The 20,269-nt window shown below is 39.4% G+C and overlaps 1 protein-coding gene across 1 annotated transcript; it reads left to right on the forward strand.

The window, feature by feature from the left end:
* The first annotated feature begins 11,619 nt into the window (after positions 1-11,619).
* Positions 11,620-14,955, forward strand: LOC143891400 (putative aldo-keto reductase 2). Its single transcript, XM_077395974.1, has 5 exons — positions 11,620-11,884; positions 12,190-12,390; positions 12,758-12,930; positions 13,053-13,155; positions 14,429-14,955. The coding sequence occupies exons 1-5, from the start codon at positions 11,681-11,683 to the stop codon at positions 14,774-14,776; spliced, it is 1,029 nt and encodes a 342-aa protein (XP_077252089.1). The 5' UTR covers positions 11,620-11,680; the 3' UTR covers positions 14,777-14,955.
* The last annotated feature ends 5,314 nt before the right edge of the window (positions 14,956-20,269 follow it).

Raw genomic sequence — 20,269 nt, forward strand, 5'->3', positions numbered from 1 at the left:
TTGAAACTCTGCTGGAAATAGGCTTCTCGGAACTCCGAGATATTCCTCGGAGCTCCGAGAAATGGTCCAGTAATATTTTTCCAACTTCTGTTTGTATTCCCGGAACTCCGAGAGAAATTCTCGGAACTCCGAGACCACTATTTCGGGAAGAAATTATAGCCCTTGGGGATTTTGCCAGATTTACCACTATGCCCCTCAAACGGTTATATTTGGATTTTCTATATATATGGGTATTCTAAACTTTCCAATAATCAATCCTAACACTCTAAAAACCTATTGGAATATCCTAAGAGTGAATCAAGCTTGTTTATACCTCTCGTCCTCTAGAATTAGGATTTGGATCATTAGGCTCAAATTTGTACATCTTCTACAAACCTTGTAAACCCTTGTGAGGGATTTTTTGTTTGTTTGTTTCTTTATTCAAGACGATTGTATTCGGGCGGGTGTTCGGAGAAGCGGAGCCCACTCTCCGTGGTGAGGATTGCCACCAAGGCTAAAGGCAATTGGAATTGTAATCGGCACCGATCTTCGCCGAAGTTAAGAAGATTAAATAGTGAAGCCATCAACGGGTTTGGTTGGTGGAGTGGAGTAGGCTTCGCGTTTTGAGGACCGAACCACTTTAAATCTCGGGTGCACTCTCTCTTATCTCTTGCTTTATATTTGCATTGCACTTAGGATTTAACTAGTGTGCTTAATTTTTATATTTGATCTCTTAATCTTCAAATTTAGGTTAGTGTTTTCAAAAGCTTAAAACTTGTTAGCAACTTAAATTTTCCCTCCTTGTAAGTTGCCATTAGAATAAGTACTCGAGCCTACCCTTGGAATTTCAACTCTAAATACATTCCAAAAATGATACCGTTGAGTCTTCTTGGAATGTATCAGCTCCTTTGCACTTTCTTGGACTTCTTCGGCTTGAGTGAACATCTTGCAGTTGTCTTGGCTCTTGTGACTTCCTCCCATCTTCAAATCGTTTTGAGAGGTGCATGAGGAGTCACCATAGAATGCTCAACTCCAAGCTCCTTCTTGACACTTGTTAGGAACTTGTGGGATCTTCATGTTGAGCTTCTTGACTTGAACATCTTCAAATGATGATGTCTTCACTGTGAGTGCAACCTCTTGGTTCCTTTGCTTTTTGATCCACAAGCCATGTGTTGAGAAGAGTTGTGTAATGACGATTATGACATGAAAATCCTGTATATAACACAATACCTCAAAGCAACACATTAGTCCATAAATGCTAATAAATTTGGTTTGCTAGCATCAAAACAAGAAGGTAATGTGAATGATTAACCCATGTGAACCCTTGAGCTTACAGTTTTCGGTTCCCTGGAAGTTGGTACCGGGCTCCCAGTTCTTGGTTCATGTTTGTGGTTTGATTGACGAGTACTTTTTGGCTCTAGGAAGGCTGTTCTCGGTGGCCAAAGTGGTTTCCGGGTCCTGGAAATGGGTTCTGGTTCCTAGAAGTTGGTACCGGGTTCCCAATTTTTGGTGATGGTTTGAGGGTTGTTTGGGAAGTGATCTATGGCCTCAGGAAGGTTGTTCCTGGTAGCCAAAGTGGTCTTCAATTTTCAAAAAGTGGTTTTTGGTGACCGAAAGGTGGTTCCAGTTCCTAGAAATTGCCTCCAGTGGAGCTTTTACTGAGTTTTGGTGTTTGGATCTTCAGGATGTTGTGTTTGCTGTAAAAAGTGGGTCCCAATCTATCAGGCTTTATCATTGGGACCTTTGTTTGACCAATACAGGGCTATTTTGGAAGGTTTTGGTGAACTCGGATGATTCTGGATCCAGGCTCGGTTATTGGTTGTTTCGGGTATTGGGTTTCTGGGTTGTTAGGGTAGTTTGGGTAACTTTGTGTCTTGGAAAAACCTAGAGAAATGCTGATAGCTATATCGAGAGAAAGATTAGAGAAGCATCCGGACTCATCATAAGATCCGTCATCGTAGCAACCTACCATTAGTCTTGTCTTGCCAAAATGGGGTGTCTACAATCTCATCCCTACCATTTGTGCTCCCGGGCAATCCTTGGTGATGCGACGTGTTATGTGCTCATCAAAAGTAAACAATGACCCCAAACCTTTTCAAGTGGAGGGGTAATCACTTGTCGAATCCAAGAAGAAACAGATACACAAAGGCGTCAAAAAGATGCAAAATAAGCCTACCTGGGCTAATGCTAAGCACGATGCAGAAAAGGAAAAGCATCAGCGTGCCAAAGTATTTGAAGTTGGAGATATGATGACGACATCACTACTGAACTCGAGGTCGAGTTCCCTTCAAGTGGAGGGGAATAACGTAGCACACATCAGTGATCTTTCCATCTAAGTCTCGCCTTAGTATTTGAGATTAGGTAGGATTCTGGGTCAAGCTAATCTTTAAGAAAGATTAGTTGTTGGATCTTCTTGATGCCTCAGGAAAGGGGTTGAAGAAAGTCTAAAAGACATGTCTCTTAATCCTAAGGTGCTATTACGGTTTTATATTATGGAAAAAGAGTCCTAGTATAGCATGTTTTGTTATTTAATGATAATATCTAGTTTGGGTAGTTAGAGTCCAGTAAGATTTAGGAGTTTAGTTTGAGTTGAATACGATAGCCGTTGGATTGGATCTTGGGCTTAGGAGTAGTTTTAGTTAGAAGAGGAATTGGAAACTACAAGTTTTATAAATACCTACGTGCAAGGGATGTTTGCGCGAGTTTGAATATTTGTTTTCTGAAATAAATTTTTCCAGACTACTTGAAGAGAGTGCTGGTTTTTTCTTTATCTACGTGGATTCGTAGAACTTCCATTCGTGGGTTTGAAGGCTTATTCGATCAATATCTAGAGTGATCAATCCCAACTCGTTCTTTGCACTTCCGGCTATGCCAATTGGGCTAAAAATTGGATAGAGTTTTCAAAAGGGTATAGTTTTTTGAGAAACCCAATTCACCCCCCTCTTGGGTTGACATAGCATTTGGGCCAACATCACTAGAATTTCAGTACGAATCGAAGAAAAATTAGTGAAAAATAAACCAAAAAAATAATAAAAGCCCACAATCAAACCTACTTTCATCAAATGGAGAAGATAAGGCCTAGAAGCATCAAAACTTTCAATATAGGAAAACATAACAATATGAAATTCACGTAATATAAAAGAATTTTAAATTTCTAATTAATTATCTCTACGATAGAGTATGAATGGGGTTTTCCCATTAAAAATTTCCTGAAATAGATTTAGGAAAGAAACCCATTACCATATTCACAAAGTAACCAAAATCCATAACCCCTTTCCCATAAGAAGGTAATATCAGAATAATTGTTTATTTTGATGAAAGAAATCCGTCTAATAAAAACAAGGTAGTTCCAGAATAATTGTTTAATGGGAAAATCATTAAAAAAATGCAAAGTTTTGTCTAAATTGTGAATAAAGGGTAGTGATTTGAAAATTATAAAAAAGGTGGTCAGGGGAGAGAAGATGCATTTTAGGACAAATATACCCCTCCTAATGGTTCCGGGGTATAAAATGTGGTTCCCTAATAGTTCCGGGGTATAAAATGTGGTTCCGAGGTATAAAATGTGGTTCTGTAGTGGTTCTGGGGTAGAAAATGTGGTTCCCTAGTAGTTCCGGGGTATAAAATGTGGTTCCCTAGTGGTTCCGGAGTAGAAAATGTGGTTCCCTAGTGGTTTTGGGGTATAAAATGTGGTTCCCTAGTGGTTCTGAGGTATAAAATGTGGTTCCGTAGTGGTTCCGGTGTATAAAATGTGGTTCCGTAGTGGTTCCGGAGTATAGAATGTGGTTCCGTAGTGGTTCTGAGGTATAAAATGTGGTTCCCTAGTGGTTCCGGGGTATAAAATGTGGTTCCCTAGTGGTTCCGGGGTAGAAAATGTGGTTCCCTAGTAGTCCTGGAGTAGAAAATGTGGTTCCGGAGTAGAAAATGTGGTTCCCTAGTGGTTCCGGAGTAGAAAATGTGGTTCCTTAGGGGTTCCGAGGTATAAAATGTGTTTCCCTAGTAGTTCCGGGGTAGAAAATGTGGTTCCCTAGTGGTTCCGAGGCATAAAATGTGGTTCGGTAGTGGTTCGAGGGTATAAAATGTGGTTCCCTAGTGGTTCCGAGGTATTAAATGTGGTTCCATAGTGGTTTCGAGGTATAAAATGTGGTTCCGTAATGGTTCTGGGGTATAAAATGTGGTTCCGAGGTATAAAATGTGGTTCCCTAGTGGTTCCGGCGTATAAAATGTGGTTCTCTAGTGGTTCCGGGATAGAAAATGTGATTCCCTAGTGGTTCCGGGGTATAAAATGTGGTTCCCTAGTGGTTCCGAGGTATAAAAAATTTGGCTCCCTAGTGGTTCCGGGGTAGAAAATGTGGTTCCTACGCCGGGCCCGTACGGGCCGGGTCGACCCGCGTGTCACCCGGATTTTTGCCGGCCACAGCCTAAATAGGTTGTGCCCCAAAAAGCATTTCCATAGGTTTATCCTAACCCTCTGATCAGAATGTTAGAGGGTTGGTCCTAACCCTCTATAGATCGGATGGTTAGGATCAACCTATGGAAATGATTTTTGGGACAACCAATTTAGGCTGTGGCCCATCTAATTGACGCTTTGGATCATCCTATGGGGGGCCATACCGTACTTTTAATTAAATGAGGAGTTCCCTCATCAAAATATAGTAGTGTGGATAACATTTCCCTTTTTTTGTATGGGAATTTGCTAGCCACCTTTGCCGAGGCAACTTCTCGGCTTGTGGCCCATCCTTTGATGCAAAGATTGGCAGAAGTACTATGGGTGAAAAGGTGGCTAGCAAAAGCATAATTGCATGAAATAGTAATCATTACTTGCAAAAAATCGTAATCATTACGGATTTGTGGCTGAAGTGCTAAGTTTTAAATGAAAAATTACGAAAAATGGAAGCAAAGTATTAAAATTACGAAAAAAATACCAAAATGATTCACTAACATATGACAATTACCGAACTACAAAGTTTGACTGTCTTCCGTCGGAAGTCCGAACGTTTGTTCGGAAGTCTGACTCGGAAGTCCGAAGTTTTGTTCGGACTTCCGACGGAAGCCAGTAGAATAGGGATAATTCCAAAGATTTTTATTTTCAAATTGAGTAAAAATTCAAAGGATAATAGGGATATACATTGTGATCTTAGTGTCTTGCAGGCAACCATAAATTGAAGCTTGATTTTGATGTTGTAGAATAAAAAAATGCAAAGAAAATGGATTTATCTTGAAAATAGGAAAAACAACAAAATTCAGTTTTAAGCTCAAAATTCATTTTCTTTGCATTTTGTAGCACTACTTCGATAAGTTTATCATGAATAAACCCTCATGATTACCAAACCCTGTTGTAAATGGCAACCTTCAAAACCCTTCCATGGAGTTTTCCACGTTAGAAAAGTCTTGAGGAAGAAGGTGGTAGGTGAGAAGGTAATAAGTGCATAGGGATAGGTGCAAAAAGGTGGAGAGAAAAAAGAGGTAGGAGGGGTATATTTGTCCTAAAAGCCATCTTCTCTCACCTGACAACACATTTTTATAAATTTTAAATCAATACCCTTTGTTCACAATTTCGCATAAACTTTGCATTTTTTTAATGATTTTCCCTTGTTTAATCAAATAAGAATAATTGTTGTGAAAATGTAAAAAAAATTGTTAAGCCAAATAAGAATAATTGTTTACAAGTAGCATGTTATGTTTAGGACCAAGCATTTTATAAAATAATGTAATCCTCATAAATACATATAATTATAAAGGTAAGAGAAACTAAGAGAGGGTATAAAGGAAAATCTTTGCCAATCCTAAGATAATTTAAAAGCTTATAAGTTTAAAGTTTTCTTTAATTATCAACTGCCTTATAAATGTAAATTTCCTTTAAGCTATTAAATATTTTATACACAATCTTTGTGTTGAGAAATGTCGCGACAAAATCAACTCTGATCATGCACAAATAAAGTAAAAAGTAAAAATAAACACAAGCCACAAGATGAACACCGAGATTTTACGTGGTTCGGCCACGTTGCCTACGTCCACGTGCAAGAACATGATCTTCACTATGAGAAATCAAAATACAAGGATTACGGCGGATTAACACAAAACCCGCAAACCTACAACCTTCTCCTTGTCCTCTCTACCAAGATTGTACATAAGAGAAAACTAGAGGACAACACGAGAGATAAATCAAAGAGGAAATTCACTTTCCCCTTCTCTCTTTCTCTCTCTCCCCAATCGCCTTTGTAGCCGTGAAGAACACATGAGAAAAGCCTTCTCTTGTTTTAGATGCCCCACTCTTCTGCATTGACAAGAGATCTTTTTAAAAACGGGTGGGGGAATTAAGGCAACTTTTTCTACCATCTTTGTCTTATACATGCATGTTTCTTTAAAGGGAAAGTTCCTTGAAGCTTGTGCTTTGTTACTGAGATGACATGTGAATAGCCTTTGTTTCATTTTCACGCGTGCCTGTCTCCATACAAGAAAAAGTCCAAAATACGCTCATTTTCTTTTGCAATTTTTTCTAGCTTTTCATCTGTACCACCTTCAATCTCCACCACTACCGACGACCTACAACTCGAATGTGGAGGAAGCAAAAGAAGAGGAAGAAGAAGAGGAAGAGGAAAAGGAAAAGGAAAAGGAAGATAAGAGAAGAAAGAAGAAGGAAAAGGGAGAAGAATCGATGCTAGAAAAAATGGAAAAGAAGGGGAAGAAGAGGAAGATGAGGAGGAAGAAGAAGAGGAAGAGGAAGAGGAAAAAAGGAAGAAAATATGAGGAAGGAGGGGAAAAAAGAGAATCGACCCCAGAAAAAATGGAAAAGAAAAAGAATAAGAGGAAGATGAAGAAAAAGAGAAAGAAGAGGAAAATGAAGAAAAGAAGAGGAAGAAGTAAAAGAAGAATAATCGACATCGTAAAGGATGGAATACGCCAAAAAAAATGAAGAAAAGGCGGAAGAAGAGCAAATAGGAAAAAAAGAGGAGGTAGAAGAAGAATTGATATCGGAAAAAATGGAAAAGAAGAAGAAGAGGAAGAAGAAGAAGAAAAAAAATGAATTGATGCCAAAAAAATGAATAAAATAGGAGGAAAAAGAATAATGGAGATTTGGGTTCAACTCGTTGAGTTTTGGGTACGACTTGGTGAGATTTTAATTTGAATTGTCAATTTGTGTTGGACCAATTTGGCTTCAATTTGGTGAATTTGGGTTCAGCTATTGAATTTGAGTGTGACTGGGTGAATTTGGTTATCTTGAATTCGGTCGAACCAAAATTGACGCAATCAAACCCTAATTGGTCGAACTCAAATTCGCCAAGGTCAAACCCAACTTGAGAGTCAAACCCAAATCTCCATACTTCTCTTTTTCATTTTTCTGAGGTCTTCCATTTTTTCTGGCATCGATTCTTTTTTTCCTTTTTCTTTTCTTTCTTTGTTTTCCTCTTTTTCTTCATCTTCCTGTTCTTCCTCATCTTCCCGTTGAGACGGTCGGAGAAGAGCTTATGTAGTAGCAGGTCGTCGAAATGGTGGAAATAACAAAAATAGAAGGTTATTTCCTTCTTCTTTTTTCCGTACGACGGCATTTTGACGAGAAATGTCTAAAAAGTTCCATTAGGTAGTTATTTCGTCAAGACTTCAATTTTTTTGGGGAGTGATAAATCGACTCCCAAATATCATAAATCAACTCCCATGTGTCTTTCTCTCTCTAACCAGAGGAGAGAGAAAGACACATGGGGATTCGATTTAAGATATTTGGGAGTGGATTATCACTGCCCTTTTTTTTGGAGAGTGATAAATCGACTCCCCAAATTGATAAATCGACTCCCCATGTGTCTTTCTCTCTCCTCTAGGTTAGAGAGAGAAAGAGGAGAGAGATAGACACATGGAGAGTCAATTTATCCATTTGGGGAGTCGATTTATCACTGTCATGATTTTTTTTGTCATTTTCCCTTCTTTGAAACTAATAAGTAGCTTGCACTATTAAGCGTGTGGTCTCTATTTGTATGGGAGGTTCTAAAGAGTACATATTTCTTCAATGTTGACAAAAAGATCTTCTTAGAAACAGGTGGGGAAAATAAGGCAACTTTCCGGAAAGTTAGCTGTTCTTCTCTATTTTTATGCGACTTCCGGGCGCTGTGTGGTCTCAATTTTCATGGGATAGTCAAACTAATTGTTGCCGTCCGGATTCGTTAACCGACCACTAAGTGTCTTTTATGAAGAAGCAAAAATTTGACTTTCATTTTAGAGGAATGCTAAACTCAGGGGCACCCGTGCAAAAAACAGCTGAAAGGGGGCACCCATTGGTGCAAGGTCACCAACTGAATTCAATGCACTTTGGTGACATTGCACCAATGAGTGTACCCTTTCAGCTGATATATGCAAGGGCGCCTTGAGTTTAGCATACCTCTTCTAATCTTTTTTCCAGTAACCTCTAGGATAAATTATATCAGGAGTACTCTCTTGTTTTGGTAGAGTTGAGAGTTGCTGTACACCTCTAGTAAACGATATCAGCAGTACTCTCTTGTTTTGGTAGAGTTGGAGTTACTCTACACTTTATTATAACACTTCTCTGATCTTTTTGGGAACCGTAGCAATGTAGCATCCTTTCATAATTGATTTGAAATGTGTAAAATATAGGGGTACGACTCGTGGCAGGTTGAGTAAAAAACAGAACAATATAAAAATAAACACACAAACACACACGCATAATCCTAAGATTTTGAAAATCAAGGTAAAATTAGAGGAAGGAGGTCGGGTTCGGATTAGCTCAGGTTACCAAGGCCTCAACCCTAACCCAACCCAAAATTAAATCAATTGTGTTTTCCCAATCCAACCAAGAAATGCCAACCCAACCCAACCCAAGCTGAAATTGGGTTGAGCCCAACCATGGTTTAAAATTTTGGTTTCGGTAACCGTTTCGTACCCCATCGAAAACCGAAATTTCAGTGAAATCCAAAATTTCAGTCTGAAATTTGGTAATTTGGTTCGAAATTTGGGACCGAATTTCCGAAATTATGTAACACTTTCTAAAAAATAAATAATGGCATTTAATAGAAATTTAGGTCTGAAATCTGGTAAATGGCGAAAAATGAAATTTCAGAAAATTTTGATTTCGGTCCCCACAGAAATCCAAAATTTCGTATTTCGGTCCAAATTTAAAACCATGAGCCCAACCCAAGTTGCACCCTAGTAAAATTGAGTGTCTATTTCATTCTTTAAAAACTTTTCACCTTAGCAAGCAGAAAAAAGAAAGGAAAAAAAGGGAAGAGTGTCAGTATTCAAAAAGGCGCACGTGGGTTACCCACTTTAATATTGGTCCTAAATGGCGTGCGTATGATGGAGACAAACATAGGCTTTCCACTAGTTACTAAAACTGAAATGAGTGACTCGAAACTAGGGCATGTCCACTCAACCCAACATAAAACCGAGCCTTGAGTTGGAAAAAGACTAGATGAATATATTTTAATAAAATCATAATTACATTTTTTGGAAAGTGTTTCTGCGCACGTCCCTGTGCACAAGTGGCTTAAAAAGCCACCGGTTGGTTCGTATGGCGGGTCCACCTTTGCAGAGTCCACAAAATGAGACCAACCGGTGGTTTTTTAAGCCACTTGTGCTCAGGAAGCTCCATGTGCACGTGCGCAGAAACACTTCTCTCATTAAATTTATGATATTAAGCTCTTCGATATAAAATCAAAATGATTTTTCGTTCGTCTCGCTCAGGCTGACTTGACCCGACTCACTTCATTGAGTCGGGTCTTGGGGTAGGGGTTGGGGTTATTAAACCAGGGTGCAACTCGGGCCGGATTGGGTCGGGTTGAGACCAACCCTAGCCCGAGCCGAAATTGGATTGAACCCAGTCAGATTGAGGCAGGCCCAAATTACTCCACTATATTAAACAAGTCATGTTTGGTGGAGGTGCGCTCCCCGTTGTAATATATTTTGCATCATATCAAAAAAAAGAAAAAAGTAGGGTTTATTTTTTAACCACAAAATCCTGAGGTGGTGGATTCACTGTATTTAATATTTTCAATATTTAAATTTGGTTGGTTTGACCATATATGGCCAAAACCCAAAGAAACAAACAAACAAACAAAAAAAGGCATAGAGATGGCATCATGTTTGGGAACTCTATTGTAGCACGTCATTTCACAAGTATACTAATCAAAGAGAGGTCTCAAGAAATACATATAAATTGAGGAAAACACCATGGAAGGCCCGTTTATTTTCTGAACTCCTATAGGCGGCGAGTTTTCAACTTTAAGCCCTAACACGCTCAAAGTACACGTGTCAGACCAAAATAAGACTATTTTGCCCTTACTTGTTCTGCAAGTGGTACACATCATAATCAACCTTTTTCCTACTGATTGCGTCTCTTTTTCTACCTGCATTAAATATACCTCGAAATCCGCAAAATAGAAATCATTTCATGTGATTTGAAAAAACCTACTTAAAGTCAGGAATAATCTTTGCCGTAGAGGCGGAGGTCAACGGCTACAAGGTAAGGTGCGACTGGAATGGAGCTGGGTACAATCGGAAAATACATGGGTGCGAGTGCATTATAGAAATCTGATTAATATTTTGTGATCTCGAGGCCCACACCTTCGAAGTTGGGAAAGGAAAGTTTTAATCTACGTCGTTGAACGATAGGGTTCGTTTCGAAATAACTGTGGTTCGATACAGTTTCGAAAGGTTTATTTCTCAACGCTGCTGAAGCCACTAGCTTCTCCCTCCATCTTCCTGAGAAACATCTTTTTTCTCTACCTCTCCCTTGTCGTTCTTTAGTTTTCTGCATCTTCTCCCTTGCTTTTCCTTCGTCTTTTGCATCTTTAGCTACTGCCATGTTTACAATCCTCGTACAACTGTTAATGTCGACATTAGTGTCGACATTAACAGTTGTACGAGGTTAATAGTGTACGATTCTCGTACAACTGTTAATGTCGAAGTTAACGTCGACGTTAATGTCAAAGTTAACAGTCGATGTTAACTTCGACATTAACAGTTGTACGAGGATTGTAAACCGGGCGGTGGCTGAAGATGCAGAAGACGAAGGAAAAGCAAGGGAGAAGATGCAGTAGACGAAAAAACAACAAGGGAGAGACAGAGAAAAAAGAGGTTTCTCAGGAAGATGGAGGGAAAAGCTAGTGGATACGGCGGCGTTGAGAAATGAACAATTCGAAATTATATCGAACCATAGTTAATTCGAAACGAACCCTATCGTTCAACGGTGTAGATAAAAACTTTCCTTTCCCAACTTCGAAGGCGTGGGCCTTGAGATCGCAAAATATTAATCGGATTTCTTTAATGCACTCCCACCCATGTATTTTCCGATCGCACCCATCTGCATTTCAGTTGCACCTTACCTTGTAGCCGTCGACTTCCACCTCTTCGACAAAGATTATTCCTAATTTTAAATAGAGACGCAGGTAGAAAAAGAGATGTCGAGGTATATTTAATGCAGGCAGAAAAAGAGATGCAATTAGCAGGAAAAATGTTGATTGTGATGTGTACCACTTGCAGAACAAGGAAGGGCAAAATTGTCTTAATTTGGTCTGACACACGTACTTTGAACGTGTCAGGACATAAAGTTGACAACTAGCCGCCTATGGGAGTTCAAAAAATAAACTAGCCTTCTTCGGTGTTTTCCTCATATAAATTATATCGCTCATTGAAGGGGAGTTGCATCTCAATTTGCATTCAAGTTAGACTAAAATTAGAGTCTGCAATTTTTGTTGTGATGGAGAAAATTAAGCTTGGGTCTCAAGGTCTAGAGGTTTCAGCACAGGGGCTAGGATGCATGGGCATGTCTGCCCTCTATGGGCCTCCCAAGCCAGAGGCTGATATGATCCGCCTTATCCGTCATGCTGTGGACAGCGGCGTAACATTTCTCGATACATCTGAGATTTACGGGCCTTTCACCAATGAAATCCTTATCGGAAAGGTTGATTTTCTGCGACTAGTAGCCCGGATCATCCCCATAAATTTCTCTAAATTTGAAGTTTTGACAGTCTCAAAACTCCCCCATGTTATTGTTAACTTTAGCCCCAATTGACTCTTTTTTTACCTTGGTTGCATTCGCTTCCAAGTCCACATATTTCCCTACAAAGTCCATCAATACTCCAATGACTCCTGAACGACTCTGCAGAGTACTAGGCCACATCAGGGCGAGTTAACTAGGGTTCGTTTGTTTTGGCCACGTTTTGGCTCGCACCCCATTGAAACACTGTTCTGGTGTGCTTTTTGCAGGCTTTGAAGGGAATAAGAGAAAAGGTGCAACTTGCTACCAAGTGTGGCGCCATGTTCACTGCTGAGGGGAATGTAATAGTGAATGGTACTCCTGCGTACATTCGGTCAGCGTGTGAGGGGAGTTTGAAGAGGCTCGGCACGGACTATATCGATCTATATTATCAGCATCGGATCGATTCTAAGATCCCGATCGAAGTTACGGTACGTAGGACTAAGACCATAATCACAAATATCTCGAACATTTTCAAAATATCAAAATATCACAATTATATCCCAATATTTTGCTAAAACCAAAAAACCCCGAAACAATTCTAAGATCTTAAACAATATTGCAATATTACTATTTTTATCATTTATTGTGAAAATTATCACGAAGATGTTGAGATAATTTTACCACTTTTTTATTTTATATTTTCGTAAATTATATTTTTATTTTACAAACCCAAGAGTACCAAAAAAAAATATTAAAGTCTTTCGAGATATTTACTTCAAAGAAATTCCAGAGGCAAATATTTGTGACTATGACTAATAAAAATGAGTGATGTGATCACAATGTTTGTTTCATTAGATTGGAGCGATGAAGGAACTCGTCGAGGAAGGGAAGATAAAGTATATAGGACTTTCCGAGGCTTCCGCCTTGACTATAAGAAGGGCGCATGCCGTTTATCCTATAACCGCGGTGCAAATAATGTGGTCTCTATGGAACAGAGAAGTAGAGAAAGAGATAATCCCTACTTGCAGGTGAACTAGACTATAACAATGGAGCGATGATAAATTCAACCCATGTTTTTACTAGGAACGCCCCTTTTAGTGGCTTGACTATATACTCTATTTTGATGTTATTTGGTTCTGCTGGTGAACAGAGAGCTTGGTATTGGAATTGTGGCATACAGTCCTCTGGGCATGGGTTTCCTTACATCAGGCCCCAATATAGTCAATAATTTGGATGCCAACGATCTAAGAAAGGTAATTTTTTGGGTTCTCAACCACTGTTACATTTCTTTCCGCTAAATTCGAGTTTAATACTGAATTGGTTAGAAGAATCGTAGTCAAAAGAATGGAAACCCAAAAAAATGTGTTCAAAAATTTGAAATTTACAAAGTATAATGGGCATAAAGTAGGAAAGTTTGCCAAAAAAAACCAGGTTTAATACGTTTAAAACACACTAAAAAAAAGTAAAAGTCTTAAACGGAATATTAAATGGCAAACAATTAAAATGCGTTTTTTTTAAAGGCTGTTTAAAATGGCGTTTTTCTAACCATGCCCCGACCACGGTCGGGGCTCTCTTCTTTAATAAAAATATTGGCATTTCAAAAAAAAAAAAAAAAAAAAGGAAAAAAAGAAGAAGTTTGCCACCTGTACCAAAACAAATTCCTTTTCGATGACTTTGCTATTTTAAGTTAAACTAAAGCCCTGTTTGTTTAAGATTGTGACAACCGATTGAGTGCTAAACTGATTATTGGAATCAAATTTAAATGTAGTTTTGAGCCTAATAATTGGTATGGCACGCATAATTGGTTGTCATAATCTTAAACGAACGGGCCTAAGGGAAGCAGTGTTTGGTGTCTTGTGCTGCCATGGCAAAAACTGATTTGCTCGGCTTTCCGGCTGGTTATAAAACCGGTTTCCATGGCATTACTCCTTTTACAATCTTGCCAAACTTCACAGATTTTGTCATTTTATCAAAAAATCACAAAATATCTTCATATTTTAGAAAATATCAGATATGAGATTATAAATAGTGTAAGCCCGTATAGTCCAATATTTTTTAAAAAGTACAATACGACCCACTTGATGGGATGATCCAAACCGTTCATTTGTTCGGATACAGCGTAAATATGTTGTGCCACAAAAATAATTTCCATAGATAGGATGATCCGAACCCTCCGATCTTTAGAGTTTTTCAGAGGGCTAGGATCATCATGTGGAAATTATTTTTGTGGAACAACATATTTACATTGTTGCCCTACAAATGAACGGCTTGGATCATCCCATCAAGTGGAGTGTATTGTACTTTTTAAAAAATACTTGCTGTAAGGGCTTACACCATATAAAATCTCAATATCAGAGATATTTGTGACTATGCTCGTAAGTATCATCAGAAAACAGTCTCAATTAGCCAGCCACTGTAGCACAATCTTAAAGTAATAAGAAAACTTTGTCCTTATCCTCGCCCAAATGGCCAAATCGCATTTTGGCAAAATCTTATTTTGTCAGTACACTTTCATGTGTGGTTCAGATCACTCCCAAGTTCCTAGGAAGCAACCTAGACCACAATGCGCAGATGTTCATGCGTCTGGAGGAGATGGCAAAGAGGAAAGGGTGCAGCCCTGGTCAGATGGCACTGGCTTGGGTTCACCACCAAGGCAAAGATGTGTCCCCGATCCCGGGCACTACTAAGATAGAGAACTTCAACAACAACAGAGCGGCAGCATTGATCAAACTTACGCAGGAAGAGATGGAAGAACTGGATGCCATTAGTGGAGAAGGTGCAGTCAAGGGAGACAGATATCCTGAAGGATTCATGAAATTCAATTGGGAAATTACTGAAACTCCACCTCTCTCTTCATGGAAACCTGAAGCATAATCTATTGTGTTGACTGTTAGAGAGAGGGATATGTTCTTTTCCAGTAAGTATATGATCCATTTCCACCCTAGAGGTGTTCTATTATCCGCTTTTGTAGCTCTTGTTTTTCATTTCACTTTCATATAACAATTTACTGAGTAAAACTTTAAGAGGTAAACCTTTTATGTCCCTTTTTTGTAGAGCTTTAGGTTTTTTGTGATATTTTGTAGAATTCATTTTACATTGATAGGAACAAACACAAAAGCTGGGAAGGTTTGGGGGTTTTGCCTGGCATTGGCCATTGGGTGTGACTTCAGCAAAATCCCTTGTTTGGTTGCCTATATAGCATTGAAATGCTGTGAGACTACCAGGAATGTCTCCTAGTTAATGGTTAATCATTGCATGTTTGGTGATGTGCACCTGTTACGGTCCTAAGTACGTGGGGACTTGCCTGGGTATCGGACTAGGTGGGACCCAACCTTGTTTAAAGGGCCTAGCCAAACGTTCCATCATCTCTGGAGCTTTTGGTGTATTGGTTAGGTACCTAACGTTTGGTGTCGTATCATTTATCATGGCTTGTGTTCGAGTCACAGAAGGGGCAACCTGTGGAGAGAACTACCTAGTAAAAAAAGCCATAGTGAAAGCAGCTAGAGTGAAGTTGCCACATAGTTGGCCTGTCGCGTAAAGGGCAACTTGTGGACAGGGCTATCTGGAAAAAATGCCAAAGTGAAAGCCATCACAGAGTAGGACGCAGAGGACGACAGATATGGAAGTGTGGTGGCATGTTACGAACTTGAGTAGGGGCTTGCCTACATATGGGACTAGTTTGGACCCAGCTTGGTATGGGATAGGTTTAAAGGGCATAGCGTAACGCGTTCCATCATCTCTGAAGCTCTTGGCATATTGATGGAACATAGAGCTGATGGAACATATTAGGCTATGCCCTTTAAAGCTATCACATACCAAGATGGGTCCCACCTAGTCCGATACCTGGTTGGGCTCCTACTTAAGACCGTAACATTCTTCTATGCCATCGTCCTTGGTAGCCCACTCTATGATGGCTTTCACCTGGCCTTTTTTCAGATAGCCCTTTCCACAGGTCGCCCCTTCCGTGGCGGCCCACTCTGAAGAAACTTCACTCTTGAGGCTTTCACTCTGGCCTTTTACCATGCAGCCATTTCTAGGTAGTCCTATCCATAGGTCATCCCTTATGTGACTCAAACATAGGACAATACCAGATGTTACGTACCCAACCAGTACGCCAAAAGCTCCAGAGCTGACGGAGCACGTTAGGCTACGCTCTTTAAACCTATCCCATACCAGCAGGGGTGGAGGTTTGGGGCGTTGGGGATTTTTTGCAAATCAGTTCATTCCATCAAATTGTGACCAAAACACTGATGGTGGATTATTTTTTTTTTTACTCATTGAAAAGACCAAAATGTCCTTATACGTCAAAAGACAAAAAGTTAACTTGTTAAAGACCAAAATACCCATCCCATGCTAGGGGTGTTAAATATTGGGCCCCACCCGTCAAAAAATTACGAGAAAGATAATAGACCCCACTACATCAATATATAAGGGGATATGATATTCTACGCCGCCCCCCCCCCCCCCCCCCATCCTCTTCCTTTACTTGGGACAGACCCCTCTAGCTAGACTCTAGTGTAAAAGAGTGGTGGGCCTCACCCTATGTGAAGATCTTCGGAGGCTTGATCAAAACATGAGGTAAAATAGTGGGCTTTCCCTGACGCATGGGTTTGGTGGAGATTGAGATGGTGCCGCAAGGGTGCCGCAAGGGTGCCACAATCAAAACATTTTGAAATTGTTAGTTTTTCCCAAAATCAGTCTACAACTTTTAGTTTTTCTTTCCTTTTTTAATTAATTATATGTATATAGGGATTTGCTAGGCAATTTCCTGAAAAGCTATTGGAAGCCAAATCAACTGTTATAACAAAATCATCCCATGATAAAGATCAACGTTCTAACATAATCTCCAACTCCTCATCGTGGGTTTCACGAGAGTGAGCCCATTAAAAAGTACGAAGTCTAAAGCAAATGTCCCATGGAATCATTAGGGGTGTCAACGGATGCACTTCAGATCGGATCCACCTATGTCACAGTCACGATCCATTCAAAATCCTTATCGGTCAGATTCGGATTCGGATTGTTCTTTGGATCCTACTTTCCACATCACAATTACGATCCATTTTAATTCGAACCGTCCATCGGAGTGTCCTATTATGTCCCACTAAGCTAAGTACACAATTAATTTAAAAAAAAAGAGTTAGAATGTCAATCCACTCTTGAAATTTTATTTATGTTTAATCTGTGAGTAAAATAATGCTTGTAAACAATAAAATTAATCTAAATTACATACATGAATATAATGTATAACTATTATCAAAGAATATGATGTATAACAATAACATTCAGTAATAACAAAATGATGAACTAATAGTATATTCATGACATCATATATGTTCAATAGATTAGCATAATGAAAGCATAATGGTGGTGCTGCGATTTTGAGGTGATTATGGAGCGGCGGCCGGGACTTAGAAGAGGTTGTGAAAGTGGTGTATGGAGGGAGATGGTGGAGGGGATCAATGGCCGGAGGAGGAGCTCAAAATTTCTCTTTCTCTCTCTCTCTTCTTGAAATCTCACGGCAAAAGAAAAAAAACCCTAAAACACGAGAGGCGAGAAGTCGTTTTCGAGTCGTGAAATCGCACTCCACTTCACTAATTAGAGGTTTTGACGAAAACACCCTTCAAAGAATTATAAACATTATGAAAATTTGGAGGGTATTTTGGTAAAACAGTTCGGATCATGACTATCCAATGGATATGTGTTGCAAGCCCATATCCAATCCGAAAATTTTTTGGATCCCACATTTGATGATCCAAAATAGGCCCATGGATCCTATTGATATGTTTAGATCATGTTCATTAACGTTCGGATTCGGAGGATCCATCGGACCGTCTGGATCCATTGACACGAACTTCATCATGAAAAGTCGCCCATGACGGCTGTGTGCCAAATTAGTAGATATGAAAAAAGTGTAAACAGATCTTTTAAATCGAAAGAATATGACTTAAAACTTGTGTCATCTTTTAAGTTATTGATTATTATATACCAACCATGCTCTGCCCCCCCATGGAGCACACTCTTGGCTCCGCCCCTAAGTACCAGGCTAGGTCCTAACAACTCTCAGACCTAGGCTGGCCACTACTTATGACCATAACGGTACCCTTGTCTCCTCCCAAGGAAATCCAAGCAAAAAACAACAAAAAAGGTGGGTTTTTGCTTTGATTTCTCGGGAATGACGCTCTATATATATAGAGATAGATAGGTAGATATATTAGTAATGACACTTCCTACCAAGGTGCAACTCGGGTCGGCTTCAACCTGAAAAAAGTTCGGGTCAGGTTGGGTGTCTTTCGGGTCGGGGTCGGGTTCGGGTTTTCCTAATCCGGGTTGAGTTCGGGTCGGGTTCGGGTTGAGGGCTTGGCCAACAACCCGAGTGAAACCCGACATTTTTTAATCATTTTTTTAAGCTTTTAGTAAGCTTAAAAACTCGGGTTGGGTCAGGTTGGGTCGGGTTGGGTTGAGTAAGTGGTTCCTCGGGTTGGGTTCCTCAACCCGACCCAACCCGATCCGAGTTGCACCCAACTACCACTACTCTATGAGGTTAACAACCAAACACTGCTTAAAGCTATTCTACGACATAAGTTCCAAGTAAATCAGTGGTTGTCTCATCAGAACTACCACTACTCTACGAGGTTAACAGCCAAACACTGCTTAAAGCTATTCTACGACATAAGTTCCAAGTAAATCAATGGTTGTCTCCTCTCTGATGACTACTTATACCTGTACTCTACGAGGCAAAGACCTGCAATCAAACAGAGCCTAAATGCGCTGTCTGGATTGCAGGAACTTTCTAGAAAAGCTAGGAAAAATGTTTATAAAATCTCCTACTTTTTTACACATGAAAAAATATAACTTGAACCGACCCTTTTTACTTAAGAGGGACCTTTGATTATGATAATATCCGTCGAAATTAATTATAATTTTATCGTTTCCCTCTAAATTGTTTAAAGAAAAAAATTTCCCAAGAAAATTTTTCTCTGCAAATGTTTTTCTTGCGATCGAAACAGGGAGTAATGATAATTCATATAAGATATCCCTTCCTCATAGAACCATACAACATTTTCCACTTACAATAGAGAGGAGAGTGCACAAATATCATATCCATTTCTAAGGCACCCAAAAGATAGATTTTAAGAAACCTAAAAAGGACCATCTCAATTTTTACATGGGGCAGAGATTGATGAAGATCATGGCAATCTGTTCTTTGGTCTTACCTCCAGCATGAGTATACCCATTGTTGGATTTTTTTATTAAAAAATCTAAGTTTCAAATATTCAATAATTGGGCTGAGGCTTTAAGGTGGCTTTTCATATTCCTTGGTACTCCAAAAGTCATGCACAAAAGGACAAAAGAGTGGGCCTTTCTTGGTGACTCTTTGTATTCCATTTATGGCAGCTCTTTGGTTTTCTCATTTTAGTTGAATGCCTTTAGTTCTCTCATTAAGGGTGATTCCATAAGAATGAAGAGACTCTTGGCTAGCTTTTAATAAGAGAAAAAAGAGAGAAGGAAAAGGTTCTACACCATTGTTGTGGTGTGTGAAAGGAAAGCCAACCAAGGGTGTGTCCCATATTTTGGTATGAGATTAAGATCTTCACAAGAAGCCTCAAAGTGCTTTTGTAGAGCCCGATTTGCTTAACTAGAGAGACTCGAAGCATTGCCTTAAAAGTGTTTGGTAAGTGCACACCAACACTTAGTTGCTGTTCCTGGAGACGGTTCGGTCATCAGATCATTGCACCGGAATAGGGCCGAATAACGTCTTAAGCGAAGCGTTCGAGGACGTACAACAGCTCTACAGATATTAAGGATTATCTATTCTCTGTTTGGTATTTCCATCTTTCTCTAAGATTATACTATTGCAGTTTTCATTTTTATAATTTCCCTATTTGCACCAACAATCTTAAGACGTTATTCGTATAAGATGGATACTGCAAGAGCTATGGGTATTGATGGTCTAAAGCTTGAGAACTTTGACGGTTCTAATTTTAACGCTTGGAGTCGAAAAATGATTTTTGGAATGCAACTTCTGAAAATCTACTATATTGTTCAAGATGAGAAACCTGATTTTGAGGAAGAGAACTCTACGGAAGAGGCGGATTGGGATCGTGATGGTGATTTCTGTAGAAGTTATTTGCTCAACTGTTTGTCAGACCATCTTGCAGAAGTTTATGGTCAAAACAAAACAGCTAAGGCAGTTTGGGACAATCTGGAACAACAATATAAAGATGAAGAGAAATTGTCAAAGACTTATCTTATTGACAAGTTTCTGGATATGAAATTTGAAGACAGAAAATAAGTTCTGCTCCAAGTTAAAGAACTTGAAAAATTGGTGTTGAAGCTTGAACAGAAATCGATAAAGCTCAACAATGT

The sequence above is a fragment of the Tasmannia lanceolata genome, unplaced genomic scaffold, assembly GCF_043159265.1.
Source record: "Tasmannia lanceolata isolate RefF3 unplaced genomic scaffold, GAP_Taslan_0.1 ptg000013l, whole genome shotgun sequence".
NCBI lineage: Eukaryota > Viridiplantae > Streptophyta > Magnoliopsida > Canellales > Winteraceae > Tasmannia > Tasmannia lanceolata.